At 49.5% G+C, this 12430-nt stretch overlaps 7 protein-coding genes across 7 annotated transcripts in view; 2 read left to right on the forward strand and 5 right to left on the reverse strand.

The window, feature by feature from the left end:
* Window positions 1-1841: 1841 nt before the first annotated feature.
* On the reverse strand, window positions 1842-3351 carry LOC131215137 (odorant receptor 56a). The gene is made up of 4 exons (XM_058209522.1): window positions 3051-3351; window positions 2198-2982; window positions 1975-2127; window positions 1842-1919 (listed from the first exon to the last, which is right to left on the reverse strand). Exons 1-4 carry the CDS (start codon window positions 3349-3351, stop codon window positions 1842-1844), a joined length of 1317 nt encoding a protein of 438 aa, XP_058065505.1.
* An 889-nt stretch (window positions 3352-4240) lies between these two features.
* On the reverse strand, window positions 4241-5743 carry LOC131216403 (quinone oxidoreductase-like protein 2). Its single transcript, XM_058210886.1, has 3 exons — window positions 5529-5743; window positions 4834-5456; window positions 4241-4772 (listed from the first exon to the last, which is right to left on the reverse strand). Exons 1-3 carry the CDS (start codon window positions 5682-5684, stop codon window positions 4313-4315), a joined length of 1239 nt encoding a protein of 412 aa, XP_058066869.1. The 5' UTR covers window positions 5685-5743; the 3' UTR covers window positions 4241-4312.
* Window positions 5744-6316: 573 nt separating this feature from the next.
* Window positions 6317-7639, forward strand: LOC131205802 (fumarylacetoacetate hydrolase domain-containing protein 2A-like). Its single transcript, XM_058198056.1, has 4 exons — window positions 6317-6442; window positions 6517-6916; window positions 6984-7315; window positions 7386-7639. The coding sequence occupies exons 1-4, from the start codon at window positions 6357-6359 to the stop codon at window positions 7543-7545; spliced, it is 978 nt and encodes a 325-aa protein (XP_058054039.1). The 5' UTR covers window positions 6317-6356; the 3' UTR covers window positions 7546-7639.
* Window positions 7540-8342, reverse strand: LOC131205804 (large ribosomal subunit protein bL35m). The gene has a single exon (XM_058198058.1). The coding sequence runs from the start codon at window positions 8154-8156 to the stop codon at window positions 7692-7694; it is 465 nt and encodes a 154-aa protein (XP_058054041.1). The 5' UTR covers window positions 8157-8342; the 3' UTR covers window positions 7540-7691.
* A 100-nt stretch (window positions 8343-8442) lies between these two features.
* On the forward strand, window positions 8443-8953 carry LOC131205805 (uncharacterized). Its single transcript, XM_058198060.1, has 2 exons — window positions 8443-8581; window positions 8638-8953. The coding sequence occupies exons 1-2, from the start codon at window positions 8485-8487 to the stop codon at window positions 8853-8855; spliced, it is 315 nt and encodes a 104-aa protein (XP_058054043.1). The 5' UTR covers window positions 8443-8484; the 3' UTR covers window positions 8856-8953.
* On the reverse strand, window positions 8903-9867 carry LOC131205803 (U1 small nuclear ribonucleoprotein A). The gene has a single exon (XM_058198057.1). The coding sequence runs from the start codon at window positions 9780-9782 to the stop codon at window positions 9132-9134; it is 651 nt and encodes a 216-aa protein (XP_058054040.1). The 5' UTR covers window positions 9783-9867; the 3' UTR covers window positions 8903-9131.
* A 244-nt stretch (window positions 9868-10111) lies between these two features.
* The window catches only part of LOC131215138 (microtubule-associated protein futsch-like), a 35969-nt gene continuing 33650 nt past the window's right edge, over window positions 10112-12430 (reverse strand). The window contains exons 7-9 of the mRNA XM_058209523.1: window positions 11439-12278; window positions 11150-11350; window positions 10112-11077 (exon numbers count right to left, since the gene is read on the reverse strand). Coding sequence (XP_058065506.1) covers window positions 11033-11077; window positions 11150-11350; window positions 11439-12278 — 1086 coding nt within the window. The 3' untranslated portion in view covers window positions 10112-11032. The remainder of the gene's footprint in view (window positions 11078-11149; window positions 11351-11438; window positions 12279-12430) is intronic.

A 12430-nucleotide genomic window follows, 5' to 3' on the forward strand; every position in this document is an offset into this window, starting at 1 on the left:
CGCTGATCGCATTGGCCGCGGACGGGACGAAAATTGCAACCGATTGGTGGCCGGTGGCCGGTTAATGAAAACATAAATCAAACGCACGATCTCCGCACGGTCGCCACCGAACTGGCACTTTTTTGCGAGGACTTCTGTGCTGCGCTGGTGGTGCCACGCCAAGGAAAAACGAGGCCATTTTTGGGCCCCGACCACGACACTGCGACAACGACGCCCAACGTCGCACGGGGGCCTAATGAGGACAAAAGTCGCACAGGGAGGGCTGAGCGATCGTTCGGTTGATCTGATTTTACAGTTTCGACGAGAGGGCGTTCTTATGCGCTGGGAATTTTTTCGAACGACCCAAGTGGTTTGGATCGATGAACAGTCAAGTAAAGGTAGGAGAACTTCTTTTCTCACAATCTCTTAGTTTATTGGTAAACTAGCAGACCCGGTAAACTTTGTTCCGCCCCAGGGGCAATCAGTAAACAGATTTTGGATTTTATCTAGTTCGTGTTTTAATTAAGATAATTGAAAACATATAGTATATTAACAATTCTTTAATAGGTTTTTTGGGGTTTCTCTATTTCTTCAGTTAAGCACTTTGTGATACACTGTGATACATTTTTGTCTTGTTATCAGGCGCAAGAACAATCTGAGAAATTAAACAAACAACCTGAGATCTAAGATCTGTAACAACTGATCTCAGATCTAAGATTCTCAGATTCTCAGATTCTCAGATCTATTCAGTACTGGCTGTTCTCGGCGCGCGTCGCCACGCCTCATTTCATCCTCATTTTTCGATTATGTGGCGATTCAAAGGACTTCCCGATGACGTATCCGATCAGTTTCCCTTCTCATTTCCCGTTACTCCTACTTTTCAGACGATCGGGCTTCTCGGTGACGTATTTGTTCAGTTTCCCGTTTCCGCCTCCTGTTAGTCTGTTCCAAATGATAGGGCTTCCCGGTGATGTATCCGATTCGCTTTCCTTCCTGCTTCCCGTTGCATACATGGCAAAACTCGCACCAATTAAACTTTGACTCAAATTGTTTGAACGCTTTTGAATTTTGCTGAAATTTACCAAAATTTTGTATGGGACCCCCGTTTGTAAAGTGACGTGAGGTTTCAAACATTCACCAAACATTTCTGCTTCCCAAAAACTCCCACCTGCAGAATTTAGTTCGATTTGTTCAAAAACGACCCGAATTATGCTGAATTTTATGTTATATTTATGTGAAAGGTGTGAAATGTACTTTTTCTATTATATGATCCTAAATGAAATCTAGAAGGCTGTAGCAGTCAGTTTCTATCTCGCTCTCTTTCTCTCTCCATCTCTTTTTCTCTGTCTCTCTCTTTCGCTCTCTCTTTCTCTCTCCATCTCTCTTTCTATCTTTTTCTCTCTCCATCTGTCTCTCTCTCTCTGTCTCTCTCTCTCTCTTTAGTGACCACCGAAACCTAAGAAACGATACCCTTATTGCCCCAGGACCTATTTTAAGGATTGGGTTGTATGGGGACCGCACTTCCCCTCGTCCTGCAAGGACTAAATTTTGTCACATGGTTTTTCAGGTGACCATCAACAACTGTGAATGTTTTGATGAAATTCGATTCTTTATTTGTAGAGTAATTCATGTTTTTAACAGTCAGTTGTTAGGGAGGGGTTAGAACGAAGGGAGTGAGGGGTTTACAACCATAACTACGTCACATATTATTCATATTTTAAAAGTCGGTAAATGGTTCAGTGTCAGGCAACCCATTTTGGCAATATTTTGTGTATTAAAGGCCAAAGAAAATTATCATTAAATTTATTGTGGAGATCTATCGAACATGCAACGTCAATTGGTGACCCACCCGATGGTTACAATCACTGAACGCCACCTTCCTTGCTCTGAGTGGTCATCTGCTTCAGAAGCGTGAAGTAACTGTAAGATGCGCGTAGAATCTGAAACAAATAACGTTCTTAAACCGCAAACCAAAGAACCGGCCTAACCACTTACCCCTATGAAGGTGTCCAGTGACATCGAGATGAAAAAAGCTCTCATTTTCAGTGGCCTGTTGCTGTACATGATGAATATCTGCAGCAGCTTGTTGGTCCGCCGATCGTACCGGTACCAGTCACTTTCGTACGCCGCCATCGACAATCCGTCAGCCTACCGGAAGCGAAACTATCAATGCACCACCCCGAGCGGCCGAACCAAAACGACAAAAAGGACTACTTACGCACGCATTGATCTCGTTCGCGTGCCAATAGTACAGGAACAGGATCGTGGTCATCGTCGTGATGTAGCAAATGTCGATAAAAATCTGCACCCCGGACGTGGTCATCGAGGCCTCAAACAGCAGCGCACAGAGGAGTACCGAGAAGAGGACGAAATCGAAAAACACGGCCGCCCGGGTCAGCTGTTCCAGTTCTTTGGTGAACGCCACCAACCGGGACTGTCGCTTAACGCAATCGATTATCATCGAACGACGGGCGGAATTGTTTGCCGTGGCCAAGGATTGTTCCGGCGGACCGTTTATCCGATCACCGGCGGTTGACTGATAGCGGTCGAGGTACCGTAGTTTGTGCGCTAGAATGCTACACTCGGTCCGCCCGTAAACCATTAGTGTGACCATAAACATGTGCCACGAGGGTACGATCAGCTGACCGACCAGCATGGCGTATAGTTGGATGAGATAGATCGTCAGAAAGTGATCCGCCGGCGATGGGTACCACGAGCGAAGGATCGACGCAGGATACGTCTGCGTTTGGGTCGTGTTCATGACGTCGCGCAAAACATTCACCACCTCACTCCGGCCATCAGCAGGACTTTCGTATATAAAATACTGAACCAGCGCGTAAACGCACATCGTATTGGCCGTCACCAAGGCGCAGCTCCAGAACACCACCGTAAGGCGTTTCAGGTAGCGTATGTTGGTGGACAGTATGTCCCGTTCCGCCTGCCAATCGTCGTCCATTATCCGCACGATGCCTTCGTGGGCCACTCGAATGATGTTGTTGAATCCTGCGCGGAAAAAAGAACTCCAGCTTATCAATCCATTATTCAACTCCTGAATGGGACGAAACGCTCACGTGCTCGGTGGAAGTAGAAGAACAGGATCCGAAAGATGATCGTCGTGAAGAGGAGCGTGGTGGCCGCGTTGGCGGTCATGTCCGAAACGCGGCCCCAGACCTGTGCCAGATCGATGTACTGCGTAGCGTTGAACAGCAGCATCGTCAGGGTAAAGACCATGCCCCGGAAACAGTGCAGCTTCTTCATCGGTTGGCTTTCGTGTATCAGCAGCCCGTAGTACTTTAGTGCCCGCAGGGCTGGGCCGATCAGAGGGTTTTTGAACACGTCGTCTGCAAGAATCCATTCCTCTTTCAGTTTCATCGTTGCACGACGCTACAATTGTGTTGCGATGACTCTTGGAATCGAGGGCTTTGTGGGTGCTTTTAAGGACCCTTCTGTTTGTTTGCTTCGTTGCTTTGCGTTGGCTAATTATCGCCTCTAATCGTAACATAATTAGCCACTGGGTCGGTAATTGTAATCGAACCGAACCCAAGGCCGGTTGAATAATTAACGTAAGGAACTGCCAGCTGTTTGACGGCGTTTGGGAATAAGTATTCGTTGCGGGAACGAAAAGAAGCTTTAGAAATGCTTAGTTGTTTAAAAATTCCTGTTTTAAGCGTTGTGCAGTTTGCTGAAACGATAACGAAAAGCCCTATTGTTGTGTTCTGATTTTGAGGCTAAAATCGATGCGTATTTCGCTGGCTTAGTGCCACAGTTTGGACAAAAGGAGCCAAGTGGCGGTAAAATTTTTATTCGAGAAGCATAACCCCTTCTTGTAGCGTGAAAAAGCGTGTTTTTCCCCTCAAGCATTTTCCATTTGATCGCGGTTAAAAAGGTGACGTTAATAAATGTCTAATTTAAAAATGAAATATTTCAATTTTGAAACAGCCGAAAATATTTCGCAGTATGACAGATTTCACGTCGGCTTCAATTGAAAAACGCTTCACGCGCTCAACGCTTCGAATTGAAAACGCTTACCGGTGTGCTGTTTTTGTGCTACCCGTCAGCCGAACTAATCTCATGCTCCCCTGGTAGAAATTGGGCTAGTAAGAAGCGAAACGTTGCTGCTTTTTCGTTCCGCCGATATCGGTGGCAGGGTTGCCGGTATCAGGGTGCCAGACTCACAGTAGAGCTAATCGATTTCGGATTCGTAAAGTAAAACGTAGAATGGGTTTCAATTAAATAAGATCTTTGTGTTTATTAATGGAAAACAGGCGGATGACGAGAGTTTTAATAAATCAAGCAACAACAAAGGCCAACTGCTGATGGTTGCCTTCCCCCTTCAGTCTTTCGCTTTCTTCTTTCCTTCCGGCTCTTGCTTCGTTTTGCCTTGGACGCTTCCTTTTTTGTCCTCGCCCTCCGCGCAATCATCGTCCGCATCGGTACACTGCACGTCGATCAGCACCTTCCCAGTGCACTGTTTCTGCTGCACGAACTCGATCGCTTGCTGAATCTTGGCGAGCGGAAACATCTTACTGATGTGGCCGGCGATCATACCCTCGGAACGCATCTCGATCGTGTCGGATATCATCTGCCGGTACGTGTCGAGATCCGGATACTCGTACAGATCAAAGTGCTGCACGTTCTGAAGCAGAGCCGCTCGTAGTTCGTCCTCTTCCGGCTTCCGATCCTCTTTACCCTTTGACCGCTTCGGTCGCTCGAATTCGGGTGCTTCGGAGGCAAACTTTTGTGCGTTGTAGAACGGATCGACCGAAATGAGCTTGCCGGTGGTGGGGTCAACGCTGTAAGATTGGAGCAGGAGTTAGATGCAGTAATCGTGATACCTTCCCCGTTCGTACTTACAAATCCGCCAGCAGATGAAGCAACCCCTTGCCGACCGCGTCGTACACGACCTTCGCCTTCTTGTCCCCGAGGGCCTCGGCGATGTTTTTGTAAAGCTTCGAGTAGTTGTTTTTGGTTATACTGATCGATTTGTGTGCCCCCTTGGCTCGCACCAAGTCCGAGCTGCTTTCGGTGTCGCAGATGGCTATAACTTTGGCCTTGTACACACTGACGGCCAGATCGATCGCTGCCAGTCCCATTCCGGCGGCACCGGCCGTTATGAGGATGAGATCGTTCTCCTTGAGGTTACAGTGCAGGGCGAACGTTAACAGGGCCGTTCCGTGACCGTACGGTAGGACGGCCATCTCACGCAATGGCACCGACTGCGGGACGGTCCAAACATCCCGATTCTTTACCACCGCCTCCGAAATCAACCCACCGTTCGGGTCCTGTAGGTCATTCATCACCACAACACGATCCCCGCGGTTAAAAAAGTGCGGATTGTCCTTCCCGATCTCGACTATCTCGCCGGAAAACTCGTGCCCCGGTATGAATGGAAGTGGCACGTCCAGTTCCTTGTGTTTACCAGTGATGATTTTCACATCCGTCGTGTTCAGGCTGCAGTAGTGTACCTTCACGCGAACCTACGGATACAAGAAGAACCGGTAAAACGCGACCTTTCCACCTCAAGCTGAGTCACACCCGGTGCGGATTACCTCATCGTTTTTCAGTTTCTCAACCTTTTTCACCGTCTCGAGGACGATCGGTTTTCCAGGCTCACGTAGCACGGCCGCCCGGTGTGCGGCTCGGCACAAGAACACACTACGCTCCGAAAGTGTCCCGAGCGCGGGGAACAGTTTCGTCGTCAGCATTGCGGTCCGTTTCGGTGTTTTTCCCCCTAAAAACGGAACACAACCTCTCGGAACCACCCCGTTTCAGCAGTGTTCTCCGCACCGGTCTCGCGGGCCAATGTGACGTTGTCAGTGACATTATTGACAGTTCATTTCAAAACGGCTCCAAATCTGAAATCGAATAAAATAAGAGAAAATGTTTTAATGTTTAAGGAGAGGAAGTTCTGGCAAACCTTCTTAATATTAACACAAACTATTTTAATATCAAAATTTACCTTTAAAATGGAATCTGTTTGTCTGTTTCAATCTTTTGGCCAACTAGATTGTATCTGAACCTTGAGTCATAAACAAGAAGCATAAAAACAAACCCTCAACATAGCACCTGGCGCCCGCTTCACCCGCCAGGCCCCAACATAACCCACCCACCCTCTTCATCGTTGGTCACCTGCGTTGGTGTGCGTGCTCCAATCGGTTTGTTTTTATGCTGTAATCACCGTAGAGAAGCAAAAGGTGAATGTATTTTTCTTGCTGGAATTTGGTTTTAAAATAGGAACCGGCTATTTGAATACACCAATGCCAAACCACATGATCAGCATTGAATCGCGAAACGATCTGTCTCTTTCCGTCTTAGATAAGAGCATCGTCTTTGCGTGCACTTGAGCTGGTCCTTTTTTTGGAAAGTCACCCGCGACGATGGCGATTTCTGCTCTACGCACACTCTGCGCCAGTTATCGGTTGTCAGCCACAATTGCAAGTAGGAATTCCGCTTCATCTCGAAGGTATTGTGAAGTGCGTAGTGCAATTTAAGAGGCCATCTAAACATTCCGCTAATTGTCCTCTACAACGGTTATAGATTTTTCTCCAATTCACCGACCAACGCCATGCGCTTTGTTCAGTACCGCACGAGTGCCACGGGCGATAAGCAACTGCTCGGGGTGCTATCGGACGATGGTACGAAGGTGTCCAATGTTTCCGAACGATACGGAGGGGATCTGATCTCGTTCATACGATCGGGCTCGTCGTTGGATGAAGTAAAGGCTGTCGCTTCGAAGGTAGCACCCACCGCCATCGGGGACGTTGAATTGCTGGCACCGGTTACGAATCCGCAGAAGATACTCTGCGTCGGGCTCAACTACAGTGGTCACTGCGAGGAGCAGAACAAACCCATCCCTAAGGAACCGATGTTCTTCAGCAAATACGCCAGCACGATCGTCGGCCCATACGGGAACGTGATCGCTCATCGTATCAGTGACGTATGGCGGCTTAGGTTTTCTCTTCGTAAGACCCACTTTCATGGCCGACTCGCTTTTTGTTTCGCAGCAAATTGATTGGGAGGTCGAGCTGGCCGTGGTCATCGGCAAAACTGCCAAAGGGGTCAGCAAAGCCAACGCAATGGAGCACGTGTTTGGATACACTGTGGCGCAGGACATTTCTGCACGCGATTGGCAGAAGCAGCGCAATGGCGGGCAATTTTTGATCGGCAAATCGATGGACACTTTCTGTCCGCTGGGACCGGCCGTGGTGCACCGATCGCTCGTGGCCGATCCTCATCGATTGGCGATCAAATGCAGCGTAAATGGAGTGGAGAAGCAGAACGGTAGCACGGCCGAACTGATCTTCCGTATCGACGACATCATCCAGCGGGTCACGGAGTGAGTATCAGAGACCGGATTCGAGGTGCCATCCTGAAACAAAGCTTACACTTACGCTCGCGTTTTGTAGATCCATCACCCTTCTGCCGGGAGACGTTATCCTCACGGGGACACCAGCTGGAGTCGGTATGCACCGCAAGCCGGCCGAATTCCTGAAACCGGGCGACGTCATCGATAGTGAAATCGAAACGATTGGAAAAATCAAGAACAAAGTTATTGCCGATGCCTAGTCACTGCCCTAGGAATGCAACAGGGCCTTGTTACGGGTTTTTTGTTTTTGTTTTGGGGTTTGAAGATTAACAAATAAATCGATTATATTTCGAACCGGCGGTTTTGGTTTCACTACTTAGCACGCTTCCTGCAGAAAATTGCCTCTTCACGCCAAGGGTCTCCGTCTGGTGTGCAAAAACTCTTCCCGCGAGTGGTACGGAGCGTACGGGTCGTTTATGTAATATCGCGGCCGCTTCCAGTACTTTGTCACCATCTTATCGAGCAGGGTGGCCTGGGTACCGTTGACGAGAACGTGTTGCCGCAGACGCCGCTTGCGATTGGCCTTCTTTCGCCACAGCTTCTTGTGACGACCGGAAATGGTACGAATCCAACCGCCCCAGTCGAGGCGCTTGAATCGTTTCAGAACCGCCTTTACCGTCTTCCTTTTGCCTTTGCGTAACGAGAACTTGATCACTGTGCGGCAAGGTTGGGTCTGTAGCTGAGGACACGCTTGAACTGCATCGAGTAATCGTGGTGCGATCGACGGTTGAATGAGGCTGCCGATGGATGCAGCAGGACGTAGCGAGAGCTCGTGGTTCCGAACCAGAGTAGAAAAGTTCTTCGGTGCCATTGACCCAATGCTGGGAACAATCGGAGTGCGGCGGATGCCCGCCGTACCGGTTGCCACTGCACGGCGGATGGCTTTTTAGGGGAAACAGTCAATGTTATCACACAATAAGACAAGCAAGGGTTTCCTGTAACATTTTCTCACCCGACACAGCAATGGTTCTGAACATTTTCTTTCGATAACAGCAATTTTCTAACAAAATACACCTTCGTCCCGTTTTCCAAACATTGCCAACTGACGTAAGACCGGCGCCGGAATGACAGCTGTCATCAACGACACCATGCTTTTCGCTCGGGCTGCTTTGTTTTGATCACGTACAAGCTGCAAAAGAATGGCGCAGGGAAAGCTGAAAGTTAAATCGAAGCCTCCGCAGCAGCAAAAGAAAAATGCCGGCCAGAAAAAGGGCACAGCGTTCAGCAAACGAAAAAGTGAGTGAAACTATCTTTAAGCGAGCTTTCGGATAACCATTCCATCCCGTCCACAGATGCTCCGATTCAGTCGAAGAAACACAAGTTCCTGGAGGACCACAAATTGAAACAGGCCATCACGCGCACGGTGAACAAGAAAAACGAGGAGGATCTACGAAAAGTTGCCTACGAGGGGCAAACGAAACTAAGTGCGGCACAGATTGCGGTTCAGGAGCACCACCGCAAGCAGGCACAGAGTGCGGCATCATCCGAGGCGGGTTCATCAAAGAGCTAAAGTTGTTCTTTTGGGGAAACGATTGTACAGAATCAATGGGCAAAGGGTTAATAAAATTGAACTGTTTTATTGAGCAGTGAAATCGCTGTAAAAACGTGTCCGTTATGGAGGAAGGAAAAACCCCTGCTAGTTTAAGATTTAAATTAAGCAATTACCACCAAACCGACAATACCATGATAGCGGGAAGTGCAATGCTTAATGCATGGTTTATTGTTTCAGCTCGATTTGTACCGGATATATAAAATTTACCTTCCAAGGGAGCGGGTGAGCGGCCGTTTACTTTTTCGCAAACGAAATCTTCATCGCGTGCGTCGGGGTAATCTTGAAGCCCTGCAGCGCTTCCCGGGCGGCCCCGCTCTGCAGTTCGGTGGCAAACTCGACGAACGCAATATCGTGCCGGTTCGGCACTAACCGCACTTCCTTGAAGCCCGGGAACTGGTTGAACAGCATCGACAGCATCATCTCATTCGTTTCTTCCGGCAGGTTGGTGAGGAACAGAATCTGGTTCGGGGGCTGCTCGGCCGTGGCCGAGTTGTTCGTGGTGCCCACTTCACCGGCATTCTTCTGCTTCTTCGCCTTCTTCTCCTCCGACTGGACCGGTTTCGGTTGCTTCACCCGCTTCGGCCGCTCCTGGAAGGTACCCTTCAGCTTCGCGATCATATCGCTGTCCGTTTTGGAGTAGTTGATGCGCATGGGTTTGTCGTAGAACGGGAAGCCTTGCATCGTTCGCATCGCATTCGTCGCACTGCCAATCTCCTTGAAGATGATGAACGCCTGACCACGCATCCGTAGCGTTTTGTACGCCACGATATCCAGTATCTGACCGAACTGCGAGAAGATGGCGTAGAGGGACTTTTTCAGCTCCTCTTTTTTGATCTTCTCGTTGAGATTGTTGATGTAGATCGTATGATTCGGCCGAATATCCATTTTGTCGCTGAAATCCTTTGCGTTTTCGCTAAAATACAGAAAACTATTCCGTAAAATACACACTTCTCGTGTTTTACACTGAATTGCCGCGGCAGGGACGCCGAAAGATTTCCCTGTCAGGCTGTTTATAGTAGCGAGTTTAAAGTCTGACGTCTGAGCAGTGTTGCCGATGAAATTTCACGGATTCAAACCAGAGTGCGCCATCTATATGTGAATAAGACAAACCGATTAATTGAACAAAATTGTTAAAATATTGTTTACATGCTTACAGCGAAAATATCCGAAAGTCGGATCAATGGCACGAATGGCAATTAGTTCATTTTAGTCTTAGTGCTTTATTTGGCTTTCGCTTTTTGTTTCACCACCGTTAGACGATATCAAACGTTCGCGCGTTCGCAATTCATTTCTTCTATACACACGTAGACAATCATAAAACTATCGCGCTTTCCTCTCCACACAGAATAATATTGAATAACATGTACGACTATTTTCTATTCCTCCCCGTCTACGATGCTGATGCTCCGAGGCCCACGAAGCTATCGCCGCGCCGAAAGATTCTCTGCAGGCGTGCGGGGAACTAAAGTAACTAAATGGTAGCCCTTGAAACGGTCTGAATAAGTTATAATCTACCGAACGAAGCGCACAACGCGTTCGCGAATTTAAGGTAAGCTACACACGGCGCACGTCTCGATGCGATCCACGAAGAGTTCATTCAAGTTCCTTAACTTGCTATCGCCGCTGCTGATAGCTGCACATCTTGCGCTTTGCTTAACATACTTTATTGCTCGCTCCAAATGCTGGTCTTCCCTAGTCCTGCTCGCCGCTCCACCACAAGCGTGACCACCACACACTCGCACAGAGTGCCAGATTTCCGTCCTAGGCGGAAGAAATCGCTCGATGCAAACCGGTGCGAGGGTGATGATTAATAGAAAATCCATCTCTCTTCCGTTACACCGAAAGTATCACATGGCAATAATAAAAGAAGACTGTTCTCTCGCATGCAGTGCAAAAACACACCTAAGACAAGCCCCGTCCGTTCCGGCTTCGATTGTACATTCCTCTAAATACATTGCAGCGCGTGTGCGATGCCACCAACTTTGTTTCGTGTGGTTATTTTAGAAAATAATAGTAAAAATATTCTCATGCGCCTCATTTCGTACTATCAACCGCTTAGTGGTGCGCATGCTGGTATCATGGCAGCTTCGAATGTGTGCCCCGGACGAGTCACGGGTGCAGCAGCTTGGGACTGATTAATCGCAGCAGCAAACTTCCGAGTGGTCATCCCAGGCCTTAACCTACGGTGCGAATAGAGCGAGAAACGTGTTAGCATAATGCACACTGGAAAACGGTACGCGTTCCGCTCTCACCTGACACGCTCGGCTGCAGTACCACTGATTGCTGCAGCCAGCACAAACAAATTTGGCCTCCATCCGTTTGCATCCCTGACACTGGGGCACCTCGTTCTCGTTGATTTCCGCCCCGCGGCGTCTCGAGTCCCCACGGCCCATCATCATATCGTCCCCTTCGTCGATCACCAACCGATCCGCGCTATCGTCCGCCTCGTCGTCCTGTGAGGAGCACAAAGAAAGCGAAAACATACTTCAATAATGAACATCAGCGCCCAAGCGGCAGTCCAGCGCAGACGGCACCACGCACCAGATTCAGATACGGTTCGCCCTTGAACAGGTGATGGTCCCGCAGCCGTTGCAGTTGCTTCTGCTGGTCCGCCAGCTGCTGCTGTTGCTGTGCCAGTAGCGTTTGCTGCATGTTCGGCGCCAGGACGGGCGTGATGGAAATTTCGTTATTATTTTTCGACAAATTCAGCCCACTGACGACGCTACCGCCCGGATGGTGCAGGCTGGCGAGCGCACCGGACGTTACGGTCGAGGACGTCTGCGTCTGGGAACCCATGCGCTCCGGAGCGGTCAGCAGGCGTGCCAGGGTGGGCGAGAAGGAGTTAAAGTTGGCCGCCACCGCGGCACCGACCGCTGCCGCGGCCCCGGCCGGCCGTGAGGCCGATTTGGTCAGGATGCCGTGAAGGAGCGAGTTGGTGCTGGTGTTGCCGACCGCACTCAGATTGACACCGGCCAGCGAGCTGTTGTGAGATCCGAGTACCGTGTCCGAATGGGCGGTCGAGTTCATCACCGGGTGCAGTGTCACTTCCGGGAGGGACGTTTTCGTCCCACCGGACTGCAGCTGCTGCTGCTGGTGGTGGTGCTGCTGGCTAGAGTGCTGCTGCTGCAGGTTTTGGGGGGACTGCTGCGGAGACGATACCGTATTAGCGCCGCTGGCCGAAAGATTATTGGTCAGGAGCTGCAGGTTCGACAGCAAACATTGCTCGTTCTGGCTCATCTTGGCAAACTGAGCCAGCACCTCCTTAAGGAACTGCTGGCCGGTGGTGGTGCTGGTGCCACTTCCGCCGGCGCCGGCGGATACCAGCGACGAGAGCAGATTCGAACCACTCTGGCTCGAATCGTTGCTCGAGGGGCGCGAGGTCTGTGGAACGGGCGAAGAAGTAAGGACCTCGGGTGGGTAAGAAAAACGCATTCTCACGAAGACGTAATGCACGGAGGTATATGAAATGAATGGAATTTGTTTCACATCGTTAACCAATGTGCTTTTGGATGAAGTTTAGTGCGGGACTGTCC

Source organism: Anopheles bellator, chromosome 1 (genome assembly GCF_943735745.2).
Source record: "Anopheles bellator chromosome 1, idAnoBellAS_SP24_06.2, whole genome shotgun sequence".
Classification (NCBI taxonomy): Eukaryota; Metazoa; Arthropoda; class Insecta; order Diptera; family Culicidae; genus Anopheles; species Anopheles bellator.